Raw genomic sequence first — 23,203 nt, 5'->3', positions numbered from 1 at the left:
GGAACCAAGCATTTAAATGCCTGAGGCTGTGGGGAACATTCATTCAAGGGGCACAGTTACTTTTCTCCACTCTGTGATCAAATACCTACCAAGTAAGTACCTTAATGGAGGAATGGCTTGTTCAGCTTACAATTCAAAGGGGTATCATCCGTAGTGCTGAAGGCATGGTTGCAGGAACTTGAAGCAGCTGGTTACATTGTATCAACAGTTAATGCTGGCACTCCCCTTGCATTCTCCTTTTTATTCACTCTGGGACATCCAGCCCACAGGATGGTGACACCCACCTTCAGGATCAGTGTAGACTAAAAGGATCTGAACCAAATACAGCCGGTGACAGTCACATTCTGTGACACCTCTGTTTCTCCTGGCCCTGTTGCTCTACCTCAGGATATGTTCTATTCAGAAGTAAGCAAGCAAGGCACACGGCTGACACACAGCCCGCGTGCCAAGAAGGACAGCCACCAGACTTCCTGACATCCTTGATGCTGAAGCTTAGCTCGGCCATGTTGTCACACTTGAAAGCCCCCAAGTTCCCAAGCCGTGAACTGACTATTCCTGGCTCCGGTCCCGCTAAGATGTGACGTGGGAAGCTGGATTTCAAAAGCAGAATTTCACAGTCAGCATCTTCTCTGCCATTTGGCTCTTTTGTACTTCTGGAACATGACTAATAGTTAGCGGCCTCCTGAGTTTTTATTTTAGGCCGTATTTAATCCCTCGGAGAGATCCTGGAACTCACAGGGTCTCATTGTCTCACATTTCACGCTCCCAAGGAGTAATTGTGACCTATGTGGAGTCCTTAAGCAGGGCTCATAACTTCCTTATTGGCAGTGATGCCCTGTGTTTGCTGAAAACACCTCTGTCATATGCCCATGGTGGCTGGGGCAGAGTGAGGGGCCCACCAGAGGACACAATGACTGCCAAGATAAACCCACTTCAGCTGCAGAAGGGTGGAGAATCTCCGGTGGGAATGAGGAACGAGCTGCACCTCTCAGGCGCTGACTAGAGCTCTTTCTTGAATAAGATTTTTCCCCATTGCCTGCTTCTCATGCTCATTTCACAGATGGGAGCTTTCTGGAAGCAGATGGAAAGCATCCAGCCCATTCTCGTGGACCAGTTGAAATGCTCCAGCTCCAAGGCACGGCAGCTCATGACGACTCTGACAGGAAGAATGATTGCGGCTGAGGGGCTGTTGCGTGATTCTCAGGACCTGCAGGCCCTGGTAATGCAGAGCATGAGAAGGGGTGGGAAGACACTCAGAAGCGTTAGGGATCAGGGGGTCAAACACCTTCATGTTGTAGAGGGGGATTAGCACCCCAGAAAAGGGCAATGAATCCACCTACTATCCATCCATCCTCCATCTCCATCTGCCCCATCTATCCATTATCAATCATCCATCCATCCCACAACCATTCATCATCTACCCTTTTAAAAAAAAGGATCTATTTTATATGTGTACAACTGTTTTGCCTGAGTGTATGTATATGTACCAGGTACGATCCTCTGGAACTGGATTTATGGATGGTTGTGGACCACCAAGTGGGTACTGAGAACCAAAGGCATGTCCTTTGCAAGAGCAACAAGTATTCTTAACCACTGAGCCATCTCTCTAGCCCTTTGTAAATTATACATGTATGCACATGCTCGTGTGTGTGTGTGTGTGTGTGTGTGTGTGTGTGTGTGTGTGTGTCTGTGTGTGTCTGTGTGTCTGTGTGTATACATGTGGTTGCAGAGGCCAGAGGTGTCAGGTTTCCTTCAAGCCAGAGTTACAGGCCATTGTGAGCCACCTGACGTGGGTGCTGGGAATCAAACTCAGGTCCTCTGGGAGCGCTGTACATGTTCTTAACTGCTGAGCCATCTCTCCAGCTGTCTGCCCATTTTTACACCCACCCACCCACCCATCCATCACCCGCCATCCAATGGTGGGGGTGCTGATCAGATGAGGGTTCTCAATGATAATTGTACATTGGTATTTTCTGGGGAGCTTTAAAGACTCTGATGCTTGGGCTCTGGCAGATCTCCATCCATCTTAGGCTGACACCCAGGAGCAGAGAGGTGTGGGAGACAGGGGCCTAGAATCTGGGCTTCCTAGAGGACAATAGTTGAAAGGTTTCAGAGCAGGACAGGACTGGTCTCTGAAGTAGCCCCCTAGAGAAGCAGGCATGCTGGTGCTAAGTGCCCGGTGGCTTATCCCAGACTCGGAAAGCATGGGGGAGGCTTCCATCTCTGCCTAAGATGCAGATGGGGAGAGAGGGAGTTCACCGTGAATAGAGTGTGGAATCGGAGCCCACTACCTCCTCCACCAAGGCAGGGCCCTGACACCCAGCCATTGCCACATGTCTCCCTATAGGATGCCCTGGAGAGAACGATGGGTCGGGCCCACATGGCGAGAATGGTGGAGTTCCTGAGGACCCAGATCCAGGAGGAAACCAAGTGCCGTCTGGCCGCCATCTCCCGTGGTCTGGAGCTGCTGACTGTCCAGGGACAGCTGTCCGGGAGGCAGAAGGAGGAACTTCTGACCCAGCAGCACAAGGCCTTCTGGGAGGAGGCAGAGTGCTTTGGCAGGGGTGAGCTAGTGAGCCTGAGTTGGGGACCTGGCATAGTATGGTCTGTGACACTAAATCAGGGCTGCCTTCCCTTCTAGTCCTGGGGATGGGCTGCATGTGTCAGGCCCGGCCTCCCTCTCTATAGAGCGGAGTGATCAGAGTCTGTGTGAGATCAGGGCTATTGTCTATTCCCAGTGACCCAGGCTGACAAGACCTCATTGTCAAGGCAGGACCACCGGGAATTCAAAGGAGCAGAGGAAGGGAGAGGGTGTCAACCAGAATGGACACAGAAATGCTCAGGGGTGGTCCATGCTAACCACGTACAGCCCCAGCTGTGCCCAGCTGAAGGGCTAGCTAATGAGGGTTAGCCAGGTCATCATGGGTGGAGGAATGCTACACAGGTTCCCCATGTCTGCTCCCGCCCACAGGGCCAGCTGGAGGTAGACTAGGCAAGCTCGAGATCCTTGGGGTCACCATCAATGAGACCTGCACAGGAAAACAGGTCTGTGACCTGCAGTGAAAAGACTGCCTGTTAGGTCGTAGGAGCGGGTCACTGTGGGGACTGCTGGAGAGTCACTTCCTGTTCTGTGGTTCTTTCTAATGCCAGAATTCATGCAGCGGGGCAAAGACCTGGTCCAAGCATCTCTGGCTCACCAGGCGGAGGTGATGGCGGAGCTCACACAAATCCAGGAGGAAGAGCGGAGAAGTTTCCTGGCTGGTTCCCCGCTGACCTCGGACCCAGGGGAGTTCCTCAAGGTGACTCTGCCCCTGCTCTATCCCCAGTGCTCTGCCCTTACAAGCCGAGCCTGTTCCATCAGACCTTAACTCAGGCCTCCCTGTGCCAGGCACGTGACCATAGCCAAGTCCCTCAGTCTCTGGTCTCCTGATTCCTCTGTCACATGTCAGTGATGAGCATCCCAAGCTGGGCTGCTGAGAGAAGGTGGGGAGTCTGTAGCAAACACACCAGAATGCTGGCTCATGGCACACCAAGTGTGTAAGGCCCAAGCCTCTTTCAGAACTGTCCTCAGCCATGGGAGTGGAGCATCCCCCAACTCTGGCCAGGCAAGTGGTCAGGACCAGGAAGGTGGCCCCACTAGAAGATGCCCTGGGTCCCAGTAGGAAGAGGATAGGAGGCCCGTGGGAGGGCAGGAAGCGATGTGCCAGCTTTCTGGAGAGGAAACGAGCAGTTGGGATCCAGTGGGACAGTGGGACAGGCTGGGCCACAGTACAGCCACAGGACCATGAGGACAGTGCAGCAGGAAGAAGCACCATGGTAAAGCAAGGACCTGCCTTCACTTTCCACTCCCCATGAGCTCTAGCTCTAGCTAGGGCCATGCCCAAGAGTCAGGAGTGTACCCTAAAGGGGTGGTGAGAAAATTAACCACAGTAAGGAGAGAAGATAGGCCTCAGCTCCTTGTCACCTTCGGATAACTCTCTGCTCAGGCTGAGCCCCAAATGTGACAAGGTGATAGGCATTTATGTCCCAAGATCCAGCTTGGACGAGACAACATGGCTGGTGTTCAGAGGACAAGAGATAGCAAGTGAATGAATGAATGAATGAATGAATGAATGGGCAAATGAGTGGACACTGAGCTCCAGCCCACCTTCAGGACGCCCATTTCTAGTCCCTGCCCTCCAATCTCATCTCACACCCACTCCGCACCATCCTATAGGCAGACAGAGAGCTCTACAAGCATCCAATTGTGGTAGCTGCTGCTCAAGAATGGGTGACCTTGGCTCATGTGCCCCCGCAAGCCCTCGTTTTTATGGACTATCTAGACATTTCTCCTGATGGGATGGCCCCTGTGCCCTTCCCTTACTGTGAGAAGCCACTCTCTGTCCTTGTGTCCTACCCTACCCTCTGGCTATGTAGGAACCTCTGATAACCTGTTGGTCTGCTCCATGTCTAGCTGTTCTGTTGGCTCCCTGGAGGCAGGGTCCAACTTCTGGCTGGCAGGGCCTGGCTGCTTCTGGCCCATACGGGCCTCTAATCACCTGTCTGCTTTACCCTAGGTGCCCAGGTAGGACCCCTGGGTATGGTAGATCACCATCAGGGGAAGTCAGAGAGGGTGTTGTCAGGTGACAGGGCATGGAAGAGATAGCAAGGTGGCTGGGTGGACACGCCTCCTCACTGCAACAGAGGCCCAGACTGGCTTCCTGGGAGTTGGCTTTGAAGTACTGGCCTCAGGCACAGTTTGCAAGCCACTGAAGCCGTGTGGCAGCTCCGTGCCTCAGTTTCTTCACCATTATATTGGGTCGAATATTCGGCCCAGCAGAGATGTCCGTCATCTGGGGAGAGTTTTGCAGAAAAACCAAAGAGAGCAATTTTCTTCTGTACTTTGTTCCTGTTTTAACTACAGGCTTTTCATGAGGTCCTGGAGAGGCAGCGGCTGACACGGAGTGACCAGGAGGAGGAGGAGGACATCAGGATCACTGAGGCCATGGCCGCACTCTGCCAAGTACGTGACTGTACTGTTCTTGTTGCTGTAACAGAAACACCTGACACGAATGAGTTGAGAAAGGGTTGTTTCTGGCTCTCGGTCCATCATGGTGGGGAAGGCATGGAGTCAGAAGCATAAGGCAGCTGGCTGCATTGCATCTCCAGTCAAGAAGCAGAGAAACATGCATGCTGGTGCTCCTCTTGCCCCCTTTTATTCAGCATGGGATCTCTGTTCACAAAATGGGACTGCTTGCAGTCAGCGTGAATGGTTCCCCTCCTTGGTTAAGCACACCTAGGAATGTCCTCACAGACTCACTCATGGGTGTGTCTCCTAGGTGACTCCGAGTCTGCCAAGTTGACAATGAAGATTACAGTGGCTTAGCCAGACAACAGAGCAACCTTCTGCTCTGCTCATGTGAGAGAACCCCTTGATCCTCCTATCCTCTGGGCCAGGACACCAGAGGCAGGGTCAGGTGGCATTTTACTTGCTGCCTGGAGGATCCACAGACCACATCTCTGCCATGGGTTCTTCAAATCCATATTGGATACTGGGAGCTTGATACACCTTTGAATCTGTGCCTAGGCAAGTTAGAGCTGCCCGTTTCTCCTCACAGCTGGCTTTGAGGAGACAGGAAGAAGTGCATGAAGATCCCCCAGGTCTAGGGCCCTGGGACATGCCGATGAGAAGGGCAGAACCCAGGCTGAGGGGTGGGAAAGGGGTAAAGAAAGATGCTGGTAAGGAAGGATATAACACAGACCTCAGGGCCAGGCAGCAGCACTGTTGGGAGAGGTGACTCAGTTGCCCAGCTCCGTGTCAAGCTCTGCCTCAACACACTGCCATGTGAACACTACCTGGTCCTTCTAGCCCTGTTTCTCCATCAGTCTCCCTTCACAGGGGTACTATGACAACCCAGTGCCTGGGAGGCCTTGGGACAGCAGGTGGAACTGGGGACATCCCAACCCATGTTGACTCCATCACCAAACCCTTACTTATGAAGCACAGAGAGGAGAGTGAGTGGCCCATGGAGGTGCAGGGTGAAGGTGACCTCAGACCGCTGTCTGTCTGAAGGAAGTGTCCATGAGTAGACCAGGAGTCAGCATTCCAGATTCAAGAGTTAGAAGGTGTGGAGACAGGAAGCACAGCTGTCCTGACCGGTGCTGTCCAGGATTGATTAGGTGTTATCAGTTCTATGGCCTTAGTGTCCTCATCTGTAAACATAGTAGTTTTAGGAAATTTGGTTATTTCTCCAAATACCACGTCTGCTCCAACTCTCGTGTCCCTTCCTTGGGGACAGCAGTGACCCCTGTTGGACCTCCTGGTCTCTCTGGTGCCTTCATCTTCTCCATGGTGTAGCTTCCTTGCTTTGTTCGGGGTTTCTTCTGACTTATCTTCCTATGCACAGATCCTCTCTTCGCCTGTGTCTAGATGACGGCAATTAAAACCGTGACTGAGTTCTTAGAACTTCTGAGTTCTGAAACATCTAGTTGGTTCTTTCTAATCCAAGCAGTACTGTTTATCATTGCAGCTCTTTGCTTATCTTGTGTAAGCGTGGCTTCTAACACCATGGGCAGAGCAGCCGCCACTACTTCAGGTCCGTTTCTTATAACCACTCTGGAATACATATGGTTTGCCTGTGATAACAGCTGTGTGTGTGTGTGTGTGTGTGTGTGTGTGTGTGTGTGTGTGTGTGTGTGTGTGCGCGTGTTTTGTTCCTATCACCTGTCTTGCTTAGACCCATGTGCTCTATTTCAAGTCTGGAAGCTTAGACCCCAGCATGGGGGGATATGGAACCTGACCCATGACCCCAGTGTGGTTTCTCATTTCAGGAGCTGTACTGTGGCACCATGGAGACCTTCCAAAAGTTTGTGGACACTCTGTTCCTAAAGACGCTCCCAGAAGTGAGCAGTCTCCCTGTGGCAGAATGTGAGGCCCTGAAGCAACAGGTCCAGGAGCAGGCAGCGAAACAGCTGGGGGAGGTGGACCGATTTCGCAGACGGCAGTGGGAACTCCTGTGTGACCTCTTGGAACACGACAGGCGGGTGTGTCACCTGGGACCTGGGCTGGGCCGTGCATATGAGACTTAGGGTGAGGGGTTTTCAGATGCTGGGCATCCCCAAGGGCCTCTTAGGGACACCGCAGAAATGTGGTTCAAACATCTGGGGATACACTCAGTGCTGGAGACCATGCTGAACATGGTCAAGGCCCTGGGATGATACCCAGTGCCCCAAGAAAACAAAGTCATGGTTACCAAGCGTCCCCCGTAGTCACAGGGAGGGCCAGGATGTGAACACACCTGTAAGTTCACCCAGGAAGTCATGAGGCGAAAGGCAGAAAAGCAAAGGACAGAGGAGATGGCGCAGAGCTGTGGCTACAGACCCGGGAAGGGCTGGGAAAGAAGCAGGAGGGTTGGAGTCAAAAAAGCAGAGGTTGGAATGGTGGGCTGGCGAGCCTGAGCACACAGCAAGCTGCCTCTAGAAGCTGGAAAAGGCAAAGAATCACAGGCCAGGGCCTCTGTTAAGACCCGTGCTCCATCCAGTGGCACCCTGAGTGCAGGCTCTGAAGTCTCCAGGCTGGTAGAGACAGACCCTGTTAAAACTCTGGAGATTGAGAGAGGACTCTGCATGAGGCAGGTCTTGTTGCATGGTCTTGCTAGGGGAGATGAAAGCCTTTCTTCCAATCATATGGAATTGCCTAGGAGGACTGTGGGCACAAGCAAAGATGTTAGGAGGATCAGGAAAGAACAGGACTTGTTAGAAAACCAGGGGTTGATGGACCCTCTGCACCCGCTTCATGCATCGCTGTCCCTCTGGGCACAGGTGTGGCTGGAGGAGTGTGCGCTGTCCACGGTGCTGCAGAGGCAGCTGCAGGATCACCAGGAGAGCACCATCCACCGGGTCCTGAGCCGATTCAGTGGCCTCTCTGAAGAGTGAGTATGAGCCCTGAAGGATGGGCTCTGTCTGTGTGAGACTCCAGGCTAACTTCAGTGTGCTAACCTGCAATGTGGGTACATCAGCTACCCCCTGCCTTTCCCTGATAATAAAGATGCACCATTTCACAGTTTCCTTCTCCGGAAAGCAGTGCTAATAAAGTCTGTTTCATGGCATTCTGCCTGGCAGGGACTTTTTGGACTATCTCTTGTGAGGTGAATTTATACACATCGGGTTTGAGTACAATTCTAGATGTTTGGTAAATTTGCAGTTTTACTTCTGTTACTACATGCAGTCCAGATGTTGGAAACGTCTGTCATCACATAGATACTTTGTGCACATTTACAGTCACCATCAATCAACTGTATATTCTCTTTCTACATTTTTGCTGTTCCCGATGTGTGGTTTTTCTGTTTGGTGAAAATATTTTTCCTTGTTTTCTAGAGGAAAAAAAATGACAAGTATTCTCTTTTTAGCTACCCATCTTTTCCCCCAAGAACCTGATTTATGTAGATATCAGGTGTGTGGCCATAGTAGATGTGGGTACAGAAGCAGGAGTGTGGCTGTGATAGAGGTGGTCACAGCAGCAATGGATTGGTATGGCTGCAGGTGTGTGGCTGTTGTGGTGGATGGAACAGGAGCAGGTCTGTGGCTTTGGCAGTGCTTGGTACAGGAAATGAGTGGTGATGGTAGTGGTTGCATGGCCATGGACGAGTATATGGTTCTTGTGGATAGAATGACAGCAGGTGTGTCTGTTGTAGTGGATGATGTCAGAAGGGGGAAAGATAAGCAGGGTGGACCAGAATGACCCAATGAACATTGCCAGCTCATAGAGGTTCAGATAGCCGGGAGCCTATGTCCTGAGTTGTACTAGTATTTGGTCCATTTATATTTAGTATAAATCAGTCTTGGGATTCAATTGTATACTTACTAGACTCACCCATCACATTCCATACATAATTCCGAACTGTTCCATTCTTTTGGTCCATATGTTACCTTGTAGCTTTTCTGTTGTCTATTTTTCCACTTTTTTGGGATGGTCATTTTCTCCTGTTTGTATGACTGTTATTTTTATTGACCACTGGATACTTATTGAATGGCTGAGGAGATGAGGGCCAGCTTTTATGGTGCCAAACTTCCCAGAACACTAGTCTTGCTCCTAGCAGGGATTTTAAGTTATGGCAGATGAACCCATCCACGAGGACTGATTGGTTCCATGGCAGGACTTTGTAAAAGGTGTGACTCCACATCTCCAGGTTGAGGGCTGCAGCAAGAAGCCTTGAGTGTGCCCCATGTCTGCCTTTTGTCACTCATTGGCTGCCAAGGTTCTGTCCAGCTTCCCAGCCTCTCCAAAGCACTGTACATTCTGAACAAAGCATTGGCTCCTTTGCCTGGCCTTGGGTTGTCTTGACCCACTGGCGTGGGAACTCAAGTGCTTGTTTTGACTTTAAATGTGTTTAAGATTTACGTATGAAATGGAACTGGGCATGCACCACAGCCACTGCTTGTAAAAGATGTGGTTGGGTGTCACCAGATGAATGATGGGATGGTGGACTCCCATTCCTCCTGTGGGTGTGACCCCTCAGTGTCTCACTGGCCCAGAGCATCCTAGAGCTCTGAGCAGCCTTGCTCTCTCTCTCTCTCACAGGTCCACACGAGGCATCCTGCAGGGCCACGAGCTGCTGCTGGGCTCTGCCCTGCGCAGACTGGCCCTCCGAGGCACCGCCATCACTACCCTGGCTCAGATGAGGCTGTCTGGGAAGAAGAGGCTCCTGCAGGAGCTGCGTGAGCAGCTGGCTCTGGAGCAGGGAGCGTCCCCATGCCTGGAGGAGCATCAGTGGCAGCTGCTCAGAGCCCTGGTGAGAACACAGTGTCATCTGCCCCAGAACGCTGCCCAGAAGTGCTCCATTACACCCACGTTCCAGTCCTGCTCGTCACATTAGGATCCTGACACTCCAGGGGTTTGCAGGGCAGTGTCACAAAAGGTTCAGGTTGGGGTTTGACTCACAGGGCCTCATTGCCTCCCAGGATGGGGGCCTGAGGGCCGTGGTCAAGGTAGATCAGGGCAGGTCTCTCTCAGACTTTGTTTCTTGGCTTACAGACACATCTACTCTTGTGTGCTCACAATGGCCATCTTTCCATGTGTATTGAGATCCTCACTCCTTTTAGGAGGACTTCAAGTACCCCGGAAGGAGACCCAAGCTCAAAACCCTTGTACATTAATCTCCCATGTCCCATATCCATGCTATTCAACAGTGAAATCTTACGATTATAATTTAAACATGTACATTTGAGGGAACATGGTCCAATTCATCGATGGGGGAGGGGCAGAAGTGACTCGGAGGGGACACACATATGTCAGGGGATTCTAGTGAAGGTGACATGGAGAGAATTCTACCAGGAAGCTAAGAGAAGTCTCAGGGAGGGAGAGGCAGATGGCACACGGGCGCTGGGAAGAGGCCCTTCTCGCTCTGTGAAGATGTGAACAAACTGAAATAACTGGCGAGCAGCAGTAGGCTTGAATCCCTACCAGCTGCCCTGGGTCTCCTGCGTGGCTCTCCTAAGCCACAGAAGCTGTGGTGGCTTTGGTCCTGCTGGTGATACAGGAGCTCAGTCTCTTGCTCCTCCTTAAAGGGACCAAGCAGGTTGCTTCTCTAGCTCCAGTTCCCAGCTTCCCCATCTCTCCACCCCAAGCTCCTGATTCCCTCACCCCCCACTGCTCTGTCCCTGGCCCCATGTGCCCGGCCACAGCTTCTACCACATCCCCAGAGCAGATCTCAACCTGGCTCTGCTGTTTGCCTTTTAGGAAGTCACTCAACCTCTCTGAGCCTCTGAGACCTTGTCAGTCCTAGTCAGACCTTGTCAGGCTTCACAGTGTTGAACAAGGCCCTCCTTTTTGTGAGGGTCCATGGATCACACTGAGCACACAGCTGGTGCTCAATAAATGCCTTTGGATGAGGGAGGGGGCTATCAACAGACACCTACGCTCATCCTTAGGGCTAGTGTTTCAAGTCTAGAACCAGCCCGCCCTTTCACTCTGTTCCCTGGCCTTCAGGCCAGCACAAGGCGCAGCCATCCTGGCTGCGGGGTAGCATGCCTTCCCTCGTAGGAGGCCCGGATCCTGGAGGAGGCGGCCAGACTGGAAGATGAGGCGCAGCAGACGGGCCTGAGGCTGCAGCAGCAGCTGCTTGCAGAGGCACAGGAGGCAGGGCAGCTGCTACAGCTGCACTCGGAGCGGGCCGTCGGGCAGGCGTTGCTGGTGCATGCGAGGAACGTGGCCAGCAAGGGCCGGACCAGGGACAAGGAAGACTTCAAGGTGAGAGCCAAGCCCTGTCCCTCGACGCCAAGGGGCAGGAAGAATGGCGCTTTCTCTGACTCCCTTTGAGCTTCCAGCCTACAGCCTGTGCCTGGTTTGCCAGCCAAGAATCACCCGGCCCCCATACAGAGGCCCTAAGCTGTGCCCTGTCAACTCTGGTTCTGTATCAGCCTGAGGCACACCTGGCTGGCTTCCCTCTCCACTGCCCACCGCACAGCAAAGCCAGATCCAAGCTGAGAGGTGTGGCTCTCCCTGAGGCTCTGCAGACAGACTCTGATGGCCTCATGATCCCCGTAGTTCAAACTTGGACAAGTGGGCAGTGGCTCACTGCTTCTGCTGCCAGGGCTAAATGACAGCGGTCAGAATAGTGACAGGGGTCATGTGAGTGTGACGCAACATCTGGGTGCCTTCTCTACCCTGCTTCCTCAGATTCCATACAGCCCAGGCTGGATCCTCTTTCCCATTGTACAGATGGGCAAACTGAGGCTTCTCGTTGTACAGAAGACACACTGAAAGCATGGCAGGTAGTGAGCAGTAAGAATGTACCTGGAGCCAGGTCTCGGCTCATCTCCAGTGCCCACCCTGTATCTCCTTGATTACCCACTGGATCCGTGAGCCGAGAGAGAGGTCTGACTGAGGCAAGGGCCATGGTGTCAGTGGCCTAGCAAACACAGATATGTGCAGCCTGGCAGGATGGTGGATGTGAAGGAGTCCCTCACCCATCAAGGCTTTGTGCTAATGTTCAGGAAGGAGATGACCCGCCCTGCAGGAGGCTTCCCAAATGTTACATCTTATTGGCCAGAACTAGATCAAAACCATCATCCTGACCTTCCTAGCCAAGGGAAAATAAGGTTATCACGACTGGTTTAAACAGGCCATGCTCACCCTGCCTGAGTCCTGGCCAGTCCGGGTTTGGGAAAGGGTGGGAAATACAGTGCAGAGGCAGGTGGCTCCACCTGTGACCTTCCACGTGACCCTGTCTCTCCTGCTGACCACAGAGGACCCTGGTGGAGACGGTGGTGGAGAGCGTGTATGTGACCAGCACCAGTGTGAGCCACCTTGTGCAAGCATATTACCAGCGCCTTGGGAAGCTCCTGCAGGCCCACCAGGAGCAAGTGCTACAGCGTCTGAAGACCCTGCAGGGTGGGTGTCTCCGCAGCTGGAGGCCAGCGGTGGCTTTGAAGAGTGGAGTCCGTGCGGCCCACCTGGGGGAATCTACAAATGCACGCACATGTGTGCATACATGCGTGTGTGTGTGTGTGTGTGTGTGTGTGTGTGTGTGCGTGTGTGTATGTGTGTGTGTTTCCCTTTTTGACTCAAAAGCCTTTGTAAAGGGTGCTAAAAGGATCGTGTATATGCAATACAGTAAGTCTAGGTGGTTTCTGGGAAGCATCTGGGATGAATGCTTGTAGGTCCTGCTGAGAAATGGAAGTCATTCCATCTTTGAGCTTCCTGGTAGCCAAAGAGATGCAGTAGCCATGAGTGAGAGTTCCTGAGCTCTCAGCAGAGCTCCCGAGACCCCGAGAATGTTCTACTCGGGGCTTCTGTAGCTAATCTCCTCCCAGCACCGTACCCATGGAGCAGTGGGTGACAGCCGCCCTTCCCACAGCGACCCTTAAATAACACCCAGAGCTCCCGCAGGCTTTTCCTCTCCTTCCTGCCTCCCTGCACTAGGGTCTGCAGAGTGGCACTAACGCACGCTTTACTGCATTCCCCCAGGATGGGCTCGGATTGAGCCCCAGGTGGAGGGACAGGGGCAAGGAAGGTCCTGGAGTACCAGTCTGTGGCTGTCCCTGCTCTCAGCTGGGCTCCGCTGCCACCTGCCCACCCCTCCCCCCCATCCAGGAGAATGCAGCTGAGATCTGGCATGCACTCAGGAACTGACTGGTGGCTGCAGGCTCCCCATCACAGTGTTTCAAAGAGATTTGGGCTTGCTTAGCAGGAGACACCTGCTCATCCCTACAGAGTACTCAAAACCAAGGCCTGTCAACTCCCCACATGAGGCCTCTGCTTGCCATCTGTGGGCGTGAGGGCTGGACTCACCTTCCTCCTGTTCTCTGGCCTCTAGCGGCTCATTCTCTCTCTCTCTCTCTCTGGGAAGGACTGCCTCCCTAAGGAGCAGGGAGCAGGAAGCCTGTGCATGGTTCTGCTGATGAAGCGGTGGCTCCTCAGGCCCAGCCAGGTCGGCAGCTGCTGGTCACCTCACCACCAGCCAAGTGCAGAACCATGTGTCCCCTAAAACTGCTTCCTGGGTATTGAGTTATGACAGAGGGACACCTCCGGGAGGGTTGCCCGTCATCTGTGGTCAAGCATGGATTCCTAGGGTAAAGGTGGCATTATAGTAATTATGCAACAGAGAGTACTCTCAGCTAGGGTAGCCCAGGGCAACATATCACTTTAAATAATAATAATAATAATAATAATAATAATAATAATAATAATAATGTCACAATTTTTCTGAATAGGTAACTGCAAATGAGAAAGAGTTTGCAGGCAATGGGTGTGAGATCAAGGCCAGACACCTGTGCCAAAGCATCCATCACATTCTCTTGTACTGACCTTCCCAGGACTGGTGCCTGTGATGTGCTGTAAGAGCAGGGGTGTCGTGCTCACTCCCTTCCCTGGCCCGCAGCTTCAACCCAAGCCTAGCAGAGTCCACCTTCCAAATGCACACCCTGATTGCCGTATGTCTGTGGCTCCAGGTGAGAGAATCAACACTTACAAGCTGTGGAAGAAGCAAGAATTCGGTGACCCACCATCGGGGAGCCAGACACCATCGGGCAGCCGGGCAGCAGATACCCATGGAGCTACCCAGACAGTGCAGCAGAGGTGGGGCTCAGGGTTGTCTGGGGGTCCCTACATGGGGTGCACTCCACTCTACATGGTGGGCTTGCGATCCTGCATGGTTTGCCTGTTGATGTGGGTGTCTTTTGCATCACAGCCAGCTCTGAGTCCTCTCATTCATATCTTGGACTTCTTAGAAGTCAGCTTAGAGATGAGAATTTGTGTGAAGACTGGTGTGCGTGCGTGCGTGCGTGCGTGCGTGCGTGCGTGCGTGCGTGCGTGCATGAGTGCGTGTGTGTGTGTGTGTGTGTGTGTGTGTGTGTGTGTGTGTGTGTGTTTAAGTGCAGGTATGCATATATAAGTGCGGGTATATATGTGTTTATGTAGGTGTGACTGTGTGTAGGTGTGTGTGTGCATGTGTGTATATAAGTGCAGATGTGTATGGCAGCCCAGGGATAACCTCAACTTTGTTCCTCAGGCACCATCTACCTTGATTTTTAACAGTGTCTCACTGGCCAGGAACGTGCCAAGCAAATTAGGCTGGCTGGGCAGTGAGCCCCGGATATCTACCTGTCTCCTCCTCGATACTGGGATTACAAGCATGCCCCACCATACTTAGCTTTTCTTTCTTTCTCTCTGTATTTATTTATTAATTTTGGTTTTACAAATAGGGTTTCTCTGCATAGCCCTGTACTGGAACTGGAACATAGCCCTGTACTGGCTGTACTGGAACTCACTCTGTGGAGCAGGCTGGCCTCGATCACAGAGATCTTCCTGCTTCTGCCTCCCCAGTGCTGGGATTAAAGGCGTGTGCCACCACCACCCGACCAACTTTTTTTTTTTTTAACATACATTTTAAGGATGAAACGGAGGTTCTCATGCTAGCGCTTACCCACTGAGCCATCTCCCTAGTCCTGGTTATATGTTGTTAACCTGGGAAGTGAAAGTGAGGGTGCAGGAGACGGGGGCAAAGGTGTGGGAAGCAATGCCCATCTCCGCTCCCACAGGCTCGGCAGCCCCAGCCTCATTCACCTGCTGTCTCACAGAGCAGTGAGTCAGAGTCAGCTCCGCTTATCTGGCTGCTGTCAGTCATGCGGGGCTAGAATCAGTAGCCGCTCAGCTGGACTCTTCTTGCAGGGCCATGGGGAGAGTGGTTCCTGAGTTTCCTGAGGACAAAGGTCCTCTAGCTCCAGATGAGGCAAGCAGCTGCTGAGACCGTGCTGAAGAGACCCTGGGAGCACCTGCTCTTTGCCTGGCCTTGAGCTGTGCCTGGGACACTTCTTGTCTGTCCTAAAGGGAGTCTCAGGAGTAGACTGTAAAGTAGACTGTGTTGGGAACCTCCAACTGCAGGGGGAGCAGGCTTGAACAGAGCATCTACCACTGAGAGCAGCAGAGGCTAGCTGTCACATCAGGGAGGGACCACCCACACATAACAGAGTTGGTCCCAGCCTCAGTAGGCTGTCTGAGTAAATAAGGACCATGGCCCCACTGGACCAAACCCCACACCCCTCCTAGAGTCCTCTGCCTTGGGCACTGGCAGCCATCAGCAGGTAACCCCTGCTAAGCGACAAGGTCCAGGCTTGCCCCAACCTTCCTGAAGTCATTAGACCATGGCCCAGCAGTTCTTAGATTTCAGGTACAGTAGTAGTATGGTTGGCTTTGCCATTAAATGTACAGGTTCCATACCCCCACTCCTGGTACCTCAAAACTCAGACATGATCACAGAATTGTAGGGAGAGCTCAGGGACCCCCATTTTCAGCACCTGACCTTCAACTACTAGAGATATGATTATGATTGGAATGTAGTTCAGGGTCTAGCTTTGACCCACAATAAGACAGGTCTCAGTAGCCATCTGGTCCAACTCCACATGGTTTATGAGAGAGGAGAGCCATTCTGACAGAGAGAATACGCATGGTCTTTCCTTGAATCCATAGTAGACTCAGCCTCCTTGAAAGTCAGGGAGGGAACATTCTGCAAAGCTAGACACTGCTGTATGACAGGCATTAAATGTCACTACCCATCGCTAAGAAGAGCTCCATGAAGGCAGAGCCAGGCCATCCAGAGTCAACAGGCAAACCAGAGGTTTCTTGCTTGTTACTCCATGGATGAGAAGAATCAAGGTGACAGAGAAAAGACTGTCCCCAGGATAGAAAGAAGGAGCTTTGGGGGTCAGGAAAGAGGTGGTAGGTCAGCTTATTTAGGGTTTGTGCCCAAAGGAGCCAGAATCAGCACCCTAGCTGGGTCTCTGCTGCTGTGATAAAGCACCATGACCGAAAACCAGAGGAAAAAAGGGTTTATGTGGCTTACATGACCCCATCACAGTCCATCATGAGGAGATGTCAGGATCGGAACTCCAGGCAGGAACTGATGCAGAGGCCGTGGAGGAATGTTGTTTACTGGCTTGCTCTTCATGGCCTTCTCAGCTTGCCTTCTTAGGCAACTCAGGACCACTTGCCCAGGAGTGGGACCACCTGGATGGGGCTGGACCCCCCCCCACACACACCCATCATTAAGAAAATGCCCCCACCAGCTTGCCCACAGGCCAATCTGATGGGGGCATTTTCTCAGTTGAGGCTCCCCCTCTTCCCAGATGACTGACAAGTTGACAATAAACTAACCAGCTCAGTCAGCATAGAGCAGAGGTGCTCACACACCCAAACTTAGTACAGCGCTCTCCCCAGTGCACAAGGTAACGAACCAGCCCAGAGGCCCATTAATGGGTAAACAGGTGAAGCAAATGTGATAAATATACATGATAAAGTTTCACTGAGCCATTAAAAAACCTGGCTCCAGAATGGCCTGGCTCCGCCTTCACGGAGCTCTTCTTAGGGATGGGTAGTGACATTTAATGCCTGTCATACAGCAGTATCTAGCTTTGCAGAATTTTCCCTCCCTGACTTTCAAGGAGGCTGAGTCTACTATGGATTCAAGGAAAGACCATGCGCATTCTCTCTGTCAGAATGGTTCTCCTCTCTCATGAACATGTGGAGTTGGACCAGATGGACCAGATGTCATTTACAGGATGGAGCAGGTGATCACCATGTTAAGTGAGATAAACAAGACTCAAAATGGCAAGCGCACATTCCTCTTCTAGACAGAGTCTAGATTTTTAGGAAAGCATGAGATTGGAAGGGGGCTGTTTGGGGAAAGGAAAGGGATCAGTATGGGGCCAGGGCAGGGGGAAGGATAAGAGGTGGTAGTGAGCAAGAAAAATCATCGAAGTACATGGTATACGTGTGTGGCAATGTGAGATCATAGTAACTGTCTAGCCAGAAGTACTTTAGTAAGAAAAAAATGGATGAATAGATGGGTAATGGATGGGTAGACAGATCACAATTGGATGGAACATGGATGGATGGATAAATGAACCATAGATAAATGAATGAAAGATCATGGATGGATTGATGGGTCATGACTAGTTAGATGGATCATAGATGGCTGTATATGGATGAAATGATGGGTAGATGAAGATGGATGGATAAATGGATCGTGGATAGATGGATAAATGGGTCATGGATTGATGGCTCATGGCTGGTTAGATGAATCATGGATTGGTGGAGATGGATAAATGGAAGGATGGATGGATAGATCATGGATGGATGGATGGATGGATGATGGATAGATGGATGATTTGGTCTTACAGGGTAAATAGAAATTTATAGGCCAAATGCAAGGAAGCGAGGAAAGTTATTCCAGCAGCCTAGAGAGCATGAAGCAGAGGCGAGGCAGCATCTTATGCCTTGTGTGCCCAGGACAGCTGCCTATTGATGCTAAAGGTGACTTCTGCCTTCAAACCTAGTCAAGCCTTTCTGAAAATTGCCCCCAAAGACAGAAAGGAGGAAATTAGCAGTCACGGACTGCAGGCTGGAAATAGATATCACTGTTTGCAGAGGGCCAGAGCACAGCCTGCTGAAGAGAAAGGTCTGTGCCCAAGAGAGAAGGCAGTGCTCTCGGTGTGAGGGACCCGGCCTCTGCCCAGTCCCATTCCTACTGCCACATTAAGGTTTTGTCAGACACTGTCCCCAGGAAATGAGCTTCCTTGGTGGTCCTGGAAGGCCTCTGGTCCTTTCATGGGAACCTCTCTCCGTAAGTAAGGTTGTCTGCTCGTGAGAAGATGCCAGTGTGCATCTGTAAGTCCCCACATAGATGTCCTACTTTGCTTCTGTCCTGCTGGTGGCCCCAAGCTTTCCTAGGAATCTAAATCCAGTGTGTGTGCAGGATTTCTAAAACTTCCCGGTGCTTTATGGCCGTGCAGCCTCAGGGTTGGAGCTGGATGGACTGTTGGGGAAATGTAGCTGCAGTAAGTCACACACGTGTTTTCCTGGCTCCTCTCGAGGCCCCAGAGCTCACGTGCAATGAAGGGTCACAAGTCCATGGTGTAGCATGTCTTTTGGAAGGGTTTTGTGGGGAACTATTGCCCTAGGGATATTCCAACAGTGTTGACTATCCCTTCACGCTGTCCCAGGATGCTGTCCCAGCAGAAGAAGTTCCTGGGCCAGTTCACACAGCACCAGCAGGGCCGCCTGAACTCTCAGACGCAGAAGGCACAGGAGCTTGACCAGCTCGAAGCCCAGCTTGAGACCCAGCTGCAGGTAGTTTGGGAGATGGGTCACTAGGGGCAGTGGCATGGTGTACCAGGAAGAGGCCATACCGGGGCTTAGAGCCAGCTGTAAAAATCCCTGTGCCCCACTCCAGACCTTCACCTCTGCACCTCTCTCTGTCTGTGCCATCCTTGACTCTCTGAGTTCCACTGGCCAACACAGTGTTGCTTTCTGAAGGGAACATGAGCCCCTTGGGGACAGCAGGTTCCATGGCCCTGCTGTATGCAGGGCATGGCTGAGCAGCCCGTCTGCCCATGGCTTTGGACGTAGTAAAGGAATGAGCATTTCCCTGTGCAGACCATCACCAAGAGGGCTCCAGGGTATTGAGGCTGCCATCTCTGCCCCTTGGGCAGTGCTGACAGTAACTAAGGCTCACACTCCAGGTAGAGCATTCAGGGAGGCTTAGCTCTCAGGGTGGAAAGTGGACGCGCGCGCGCGCGCGCGCGCGCACACACACACACACAAAATCCCAACCTAAAGGATTATGAGGTATGACTATACTGCAAAGTATCTGACTTAAAAATATCAAGGGATGGCAGGACGCCTTAAAACAAAATCAGAGCATGACAGGATGTCTCAGCAGGCAAAAAGAACATGCTGCTCCAACCTGGACCTGCACTCCATCCCCAGAGTACATGGTGGAGGGAGAGAGCTGACTTCCGGAGGCTGTCCTGTGACCACTATGTGTGTACTGTGTCACACACACACACACACACACACACACACACACACACTCTATACTACTACTACCACTACTACAAACAAACAAATAAATAAAATTTAAAGGAAAAGCCAGAATTTCAGAATGAAGACATGTGACAATGAGTTGGTGTTTTCTGGGTGCATCCGGCCAGGGGTAGCAGATGATAGCAACGGTAAGGATCCTGTCAATGATGAGCTTGTGTTCCCAAGACTTCCTTGCAGATGGTAGCTGACCTGAGAACTCTCAGCACCCTATCAGAGCAACTGAGGTGGTGGCTGCAGTGACCCTTCCTACAGAGAGGGAGACTGAGGCTAGTACGGCCACACAGTAGTAAGTCATGGCTTCTGCGTCTTCTAGCAGCCATGCACTGGAGTGGAGCAGACCTGGCATTTGGCAGTGGCTGAACCCGCAAAGTGTCCTCATTTGTGGACAGGGCTATGAGACTAGGAGAGAGGACCCAGGTGTCTAGAGGAGCACCCTCCTCCATGCCTCTGTCCCGGTCCTGACTCTCAGGGTGCTGCTTGGAAAGTCTTCTTCCGCACTTTGACATAGGATGTAGTCACCAGCTATCCGCCACAGTGGAAGGCTTCAACTCAGCGGTGGGGAACTCAGGGGTGAGGGGAAGAGAGGCATACCGATTCTCTTCTGTTTGTCTGTCAGGAAGCTGAGCAGACCTTTATCTCAGAGCTGGCAACCCTGGCCCGAGTGCCGCTGACTGAAAACAAGCCATTCTCCAACAAGCGAGGACTGCCCGGTAAGTGTCTGCACTGAGGTGCTGCAGCCGGAAGGGGGCGCAGAGCTTAGAGGAGTGGATGCCAGTCCACAGCTACATTAATCGGCTGTGTAGCCTTGGGTGTCCTACACAGCTTCTCTGGGCTTCCCTACCCTCTGTAACTGAGCAGATTCAGGACATCACAGAGACCCTGGCTCTCTAGCATCTCGCCATGCCAGTTTCTGGCTCCACTACTCTCTGGCCCCATCTTATTCTCATCTCTACTTTCCCATCCGTAAAATGGGGGAATGACACCTCTTCCCCCTGCCAGAGATACGTCAGGAACATCACAAGCTGATGTCATCTGGTGGTGAAAGTGATTCACAGATGTTGCACACACAAGCTCTGGCCAGTACCTGCACTCTGCCCTCTACCTCTCCTGTTTCCTATATCCTGCATGCTGTGGGTGAAACCTAGTCTACCCAGTTCCACCCCAGCTCTGTCGAGAGGAGGCTGTGGGGTGTGGGGAAACACTTCATTTGCTTCATGGTGCTCAGCTTACTTAGCAGTGATGTGGATACAAAGTCCACCTGCCCACCGAGGTTGCTTATAAGTCATGGAGGCAGGAAGCTCCATCTACAGTCACGGAGTCATCCTGGGCCTGTCTGTCTTCTACAGAAAAGCCGGTAAGGACCAAAAGAAAGAAGCCCCCACCTCGGGAGAGAGAGGACCTGGGGCCGCCCAACAATGATCACCCTGCCTTGGTGGACCATACCTCAGGACCACTCAGGTGTGAAGGGTCCCCCCAGCCCACCGCTTTTCTCCTGACCTCTGTCAAGTGTCTGAAGTTTTAGGAGTGACCCTTCTTAGGGTGCTCATGTGAGGCACAGGAGATGCTGGGAATGTGATTTGAGAATGGTGGGCAGGGAGGGACAGTAACAGAACTTGCCTGCCTTGCCGGGAACTGCCATTTGTAGATCAGCTCTGGGGCTCCTGGGTCAACTGAGCTAGTGTCTCCATCCTCCTCTGGTGCTGGGTGGTTTGCCTGGTTTTTACATGTCACATCCACCCCCGCAAGTTTCACCTCTTCCCGCTGCATGGCCCTGCATCCGTAGTGCAGCAGCCTCAGCATCACCTCCCATCCATGTCCACAGCAGCAGAAGACTGGGTCAGCAGGACAGCGAGGCTGGCAATGGAGAAAACTCAAGGAAGATACTGCAGAAAAGAAGCAATGTGTAGTGGAACCCTGCTGAGACGGACCTGCCTTGCCCCTCACTTCCTCCATGGCTGGAGCTGCGTGGTTTGGGGGGAGAAGCAGGAGGCCAGTCTTGAGAGAGGGGATGCCACCTGCCTTAGAAAGTGAAAATGACAGGACAGTAGCACCCAGTGCCTGGGATGACAGGGGATGGTGGAGACATGCCTTTGAGAACCTCGGCTTCCGCCCTGGTGCACTTTGCCTGATCGCTTCCTCCCTCGGGTGGGCCCTCTACCCCTGCCCTCCGGCCTCACAGTGTGCTGGTGCTGCCCAGCTGCCCAGCATCTCCTTCAAGTCCTGCCTGAGGGTCTGAGCCTGAAGCCACTGTCTCTCCTCCATTACTCCACGGTCATCGCCTGTCCCTGGCGTTGGCTGCCAGCATCCCAACCAGGATTAACCAACTTTGGGCTTTGCTATTTCTATCTTTTAGCTCAGGTAGCCCTGGGACCTGGTCACTCGAGGATGTCTGACTTTCAGAGCCAATGTCTTTGGCACAGCCATGGATTTCCAAACCCACAGGCTTGTTCTGAGCCACTTGGAACTTGGGGACCACACGTGCCTCTCACGTACCACAAGATCTCCTCTTTGGGCATGGAGGGCAGAGAAGGGGAGGCCGACCCTACCCCCAGGCTCCACTGAGGAGGGGAAACCCACCAGCCAGCAGTCCCTCCCCGAAGGAGAGACCCACAGGTCACCTGCTCCTCCTGAGGGATGGCGAGGACTTCCGTAAGCTTCCAAACCAGCCCCACTTGCCCCACAGGCCAGAGGCAACATCCCCAGCCATCACTGTCAATATTTGGGTGTGATCACTCTTCGTTTGGGTGTGAAAGCTGCTGACGCCAAAAGTGGAGTCGCTCATGTCAGCCCCAGACCCGTGTGCAGCCAGGAGGTTGTGGGTGGCACACACTGGTGCCTTGGAGATGAGAACTGTCACTCAGTGGGAACACTGCTTCAGACGCCTCCCCGGAGACACCAGGGTGCCTGAGAGTGCTGCCTGAGGCCGGCAGAGTTTCTGACCGCGGACTTGGCTGACACAGCATCCTACTTCCTTCCTCTTCCCCCCCACTTCCTTCCTCCAGCTTCCCGGGCCTTAACCTCCTTGCACACCAGCCCTCCCTGGCTCATTCTGAATAAACACCCCTATCCCAGGAGTTGTTCTTGCTGTTTCAGGCCTGTGGGGACCCAGGCTTTCCTGTGCATTGTAGGGCAACGGGCAGCAACCCTGGGCTCTACCCACCCATGCCAACTGGATCCAGCTATTTATCTCTGGTGTTTCTCAGTGAGAGGTCAACGTGTGCCTCCCCTGGGCAAGCCCAGCATTACAAAGCCCCACATACAATGAATTTCTAGAACATACTGGCTTCTGTGACTCAGTAGACCGTCTCAGGAATCTTCTGGACTTTCTGGGAATTTTAGGTTCTTAAAATATAAACTAGAACCAGCTAGTGGCCCTCATGGAAAGCGGGCATGTGCATGTGGTTTTTTTTTTTATTGTTGTTGTTGTTGTTTTTTGTTTTTTTGGTTTTTTTGGGTTTTTTTTTTTTTGTGTGTGTGTGTGTGTGTGTGTGTGTGTGTGTGTGTACATTTGGAGGCCAGAGGACAACATCCAATATGGTTCAAGTTCTATCCACTTTTTTTTTTGGGGGGGGGGGGACAGGGTTCTCATTGGCCTGGAACTCACCAATTAGGAGAGACTACCTGGCCAGCGGGTCCCCATGCTTAGAGGCCAAGCACTTTAAGGATTGAGACACTTCCCCTCTAACCATTGGTTTTAACAACTAGATCAACCATGTCTCCCAACCTGCCCAGAATAGTGTTCTCAGCATGAGTCCAGGGTGCCCTCTGGTGGCTGTAATGAAACATGTCACCCGAGGAATACAGCAAAGCTCTGGTTTCCTTCATGAAGAATTCTAGGACACT

The 23,203-nt window shown here is 52.3% G+C and overlaps 1 protein-coding gene across 4 annotated transcripts in view; it reads left to right on the top strand.

Annotated features, from left to right (window-relative positions):
- Evc (EvC ciliary complex subunit 1) overlaps nt 1-22,728 on the top strand; it is a 40,249-nt gene extending 17,521 nt beyond the window's left edge. For 2 of the 4 annotated variants that reach the window (XM_028882356.2, XM_037208890.1), the window contains 14 exons: nt 1,061-1,219; nt 2,348-2,564; nt 3,151-3,299; nt 4,904-5,002; nt 6,811-7,023; nt 7,801-7,910; nt 9,560-9,770; nt 11,021-11,227; nt 12,226-12,370; nt 13,930-14,056; nt 18,478-18,604; nt 19,977-20,070; nt 20,707-20,818; nt 21,183-22,728. In XM_028882356.2, the coding sequence (XP_028738189.1) occupies nt 1,061-1,219; nt 2,348-2,564; nt 3,151-3,299; nt 4,904-5,002; nt 6,811-7,023; nt 7,801-7,910; nt 9,560-9,770; nt 11,021-11,227; nt 12,226-12,370; nt 13,930-14,056; nt 18,478-18,604; nt 19,977-20,070; nt 20,707-20,818; nt 21,183-21,267 (2,055 nt within the window). In that variant the 3' untranslated portion in view covers nt 21,268-22,728. Of the gene's footprint in view, nt 1-1,060; nt 1,220-2,347; nt 2,565-3,150; nt 3,300-4,903; nt 5,003-6,509; nt 6,572-6,810; nt 7,024-7,800; nt 7,911-9,559; nt 9,771-11,020; nt 11,228-12,225; nt 12,371-13,929; nt 14,057-18,477; nt 18,605-19,976; nt 20,071-20,706; nt 20,819-21,182 lie in introns of those variants that run through there. The other 2 variants (XM_028882357.2, XM_037208891.1) reach the window with 2 other exon arrangements.
- The last annotated feature ends 475 nt before the right edge of the window (nt 22,729-23,203 follow it).

Source organism: Peromyscus leucopus, chromosome 10, assembly GCF_004664715.2.
Source record: "Peromyscus leucopus breed LL Stock chromosome 10, UCI_PerLeu_2.1, whole genome shotgun sequence".
Lineage (NCBI taxonomy): Eukaryota > Metazoa > Chordata > Mammalia > Rodentia > Cricetidae > Peromyscus > Peromyscus leucopus.
Note: the sequence above shows the minus strand (reverse complement) of the source record. Positions and strands in the feature narration are given on the sequence as shown.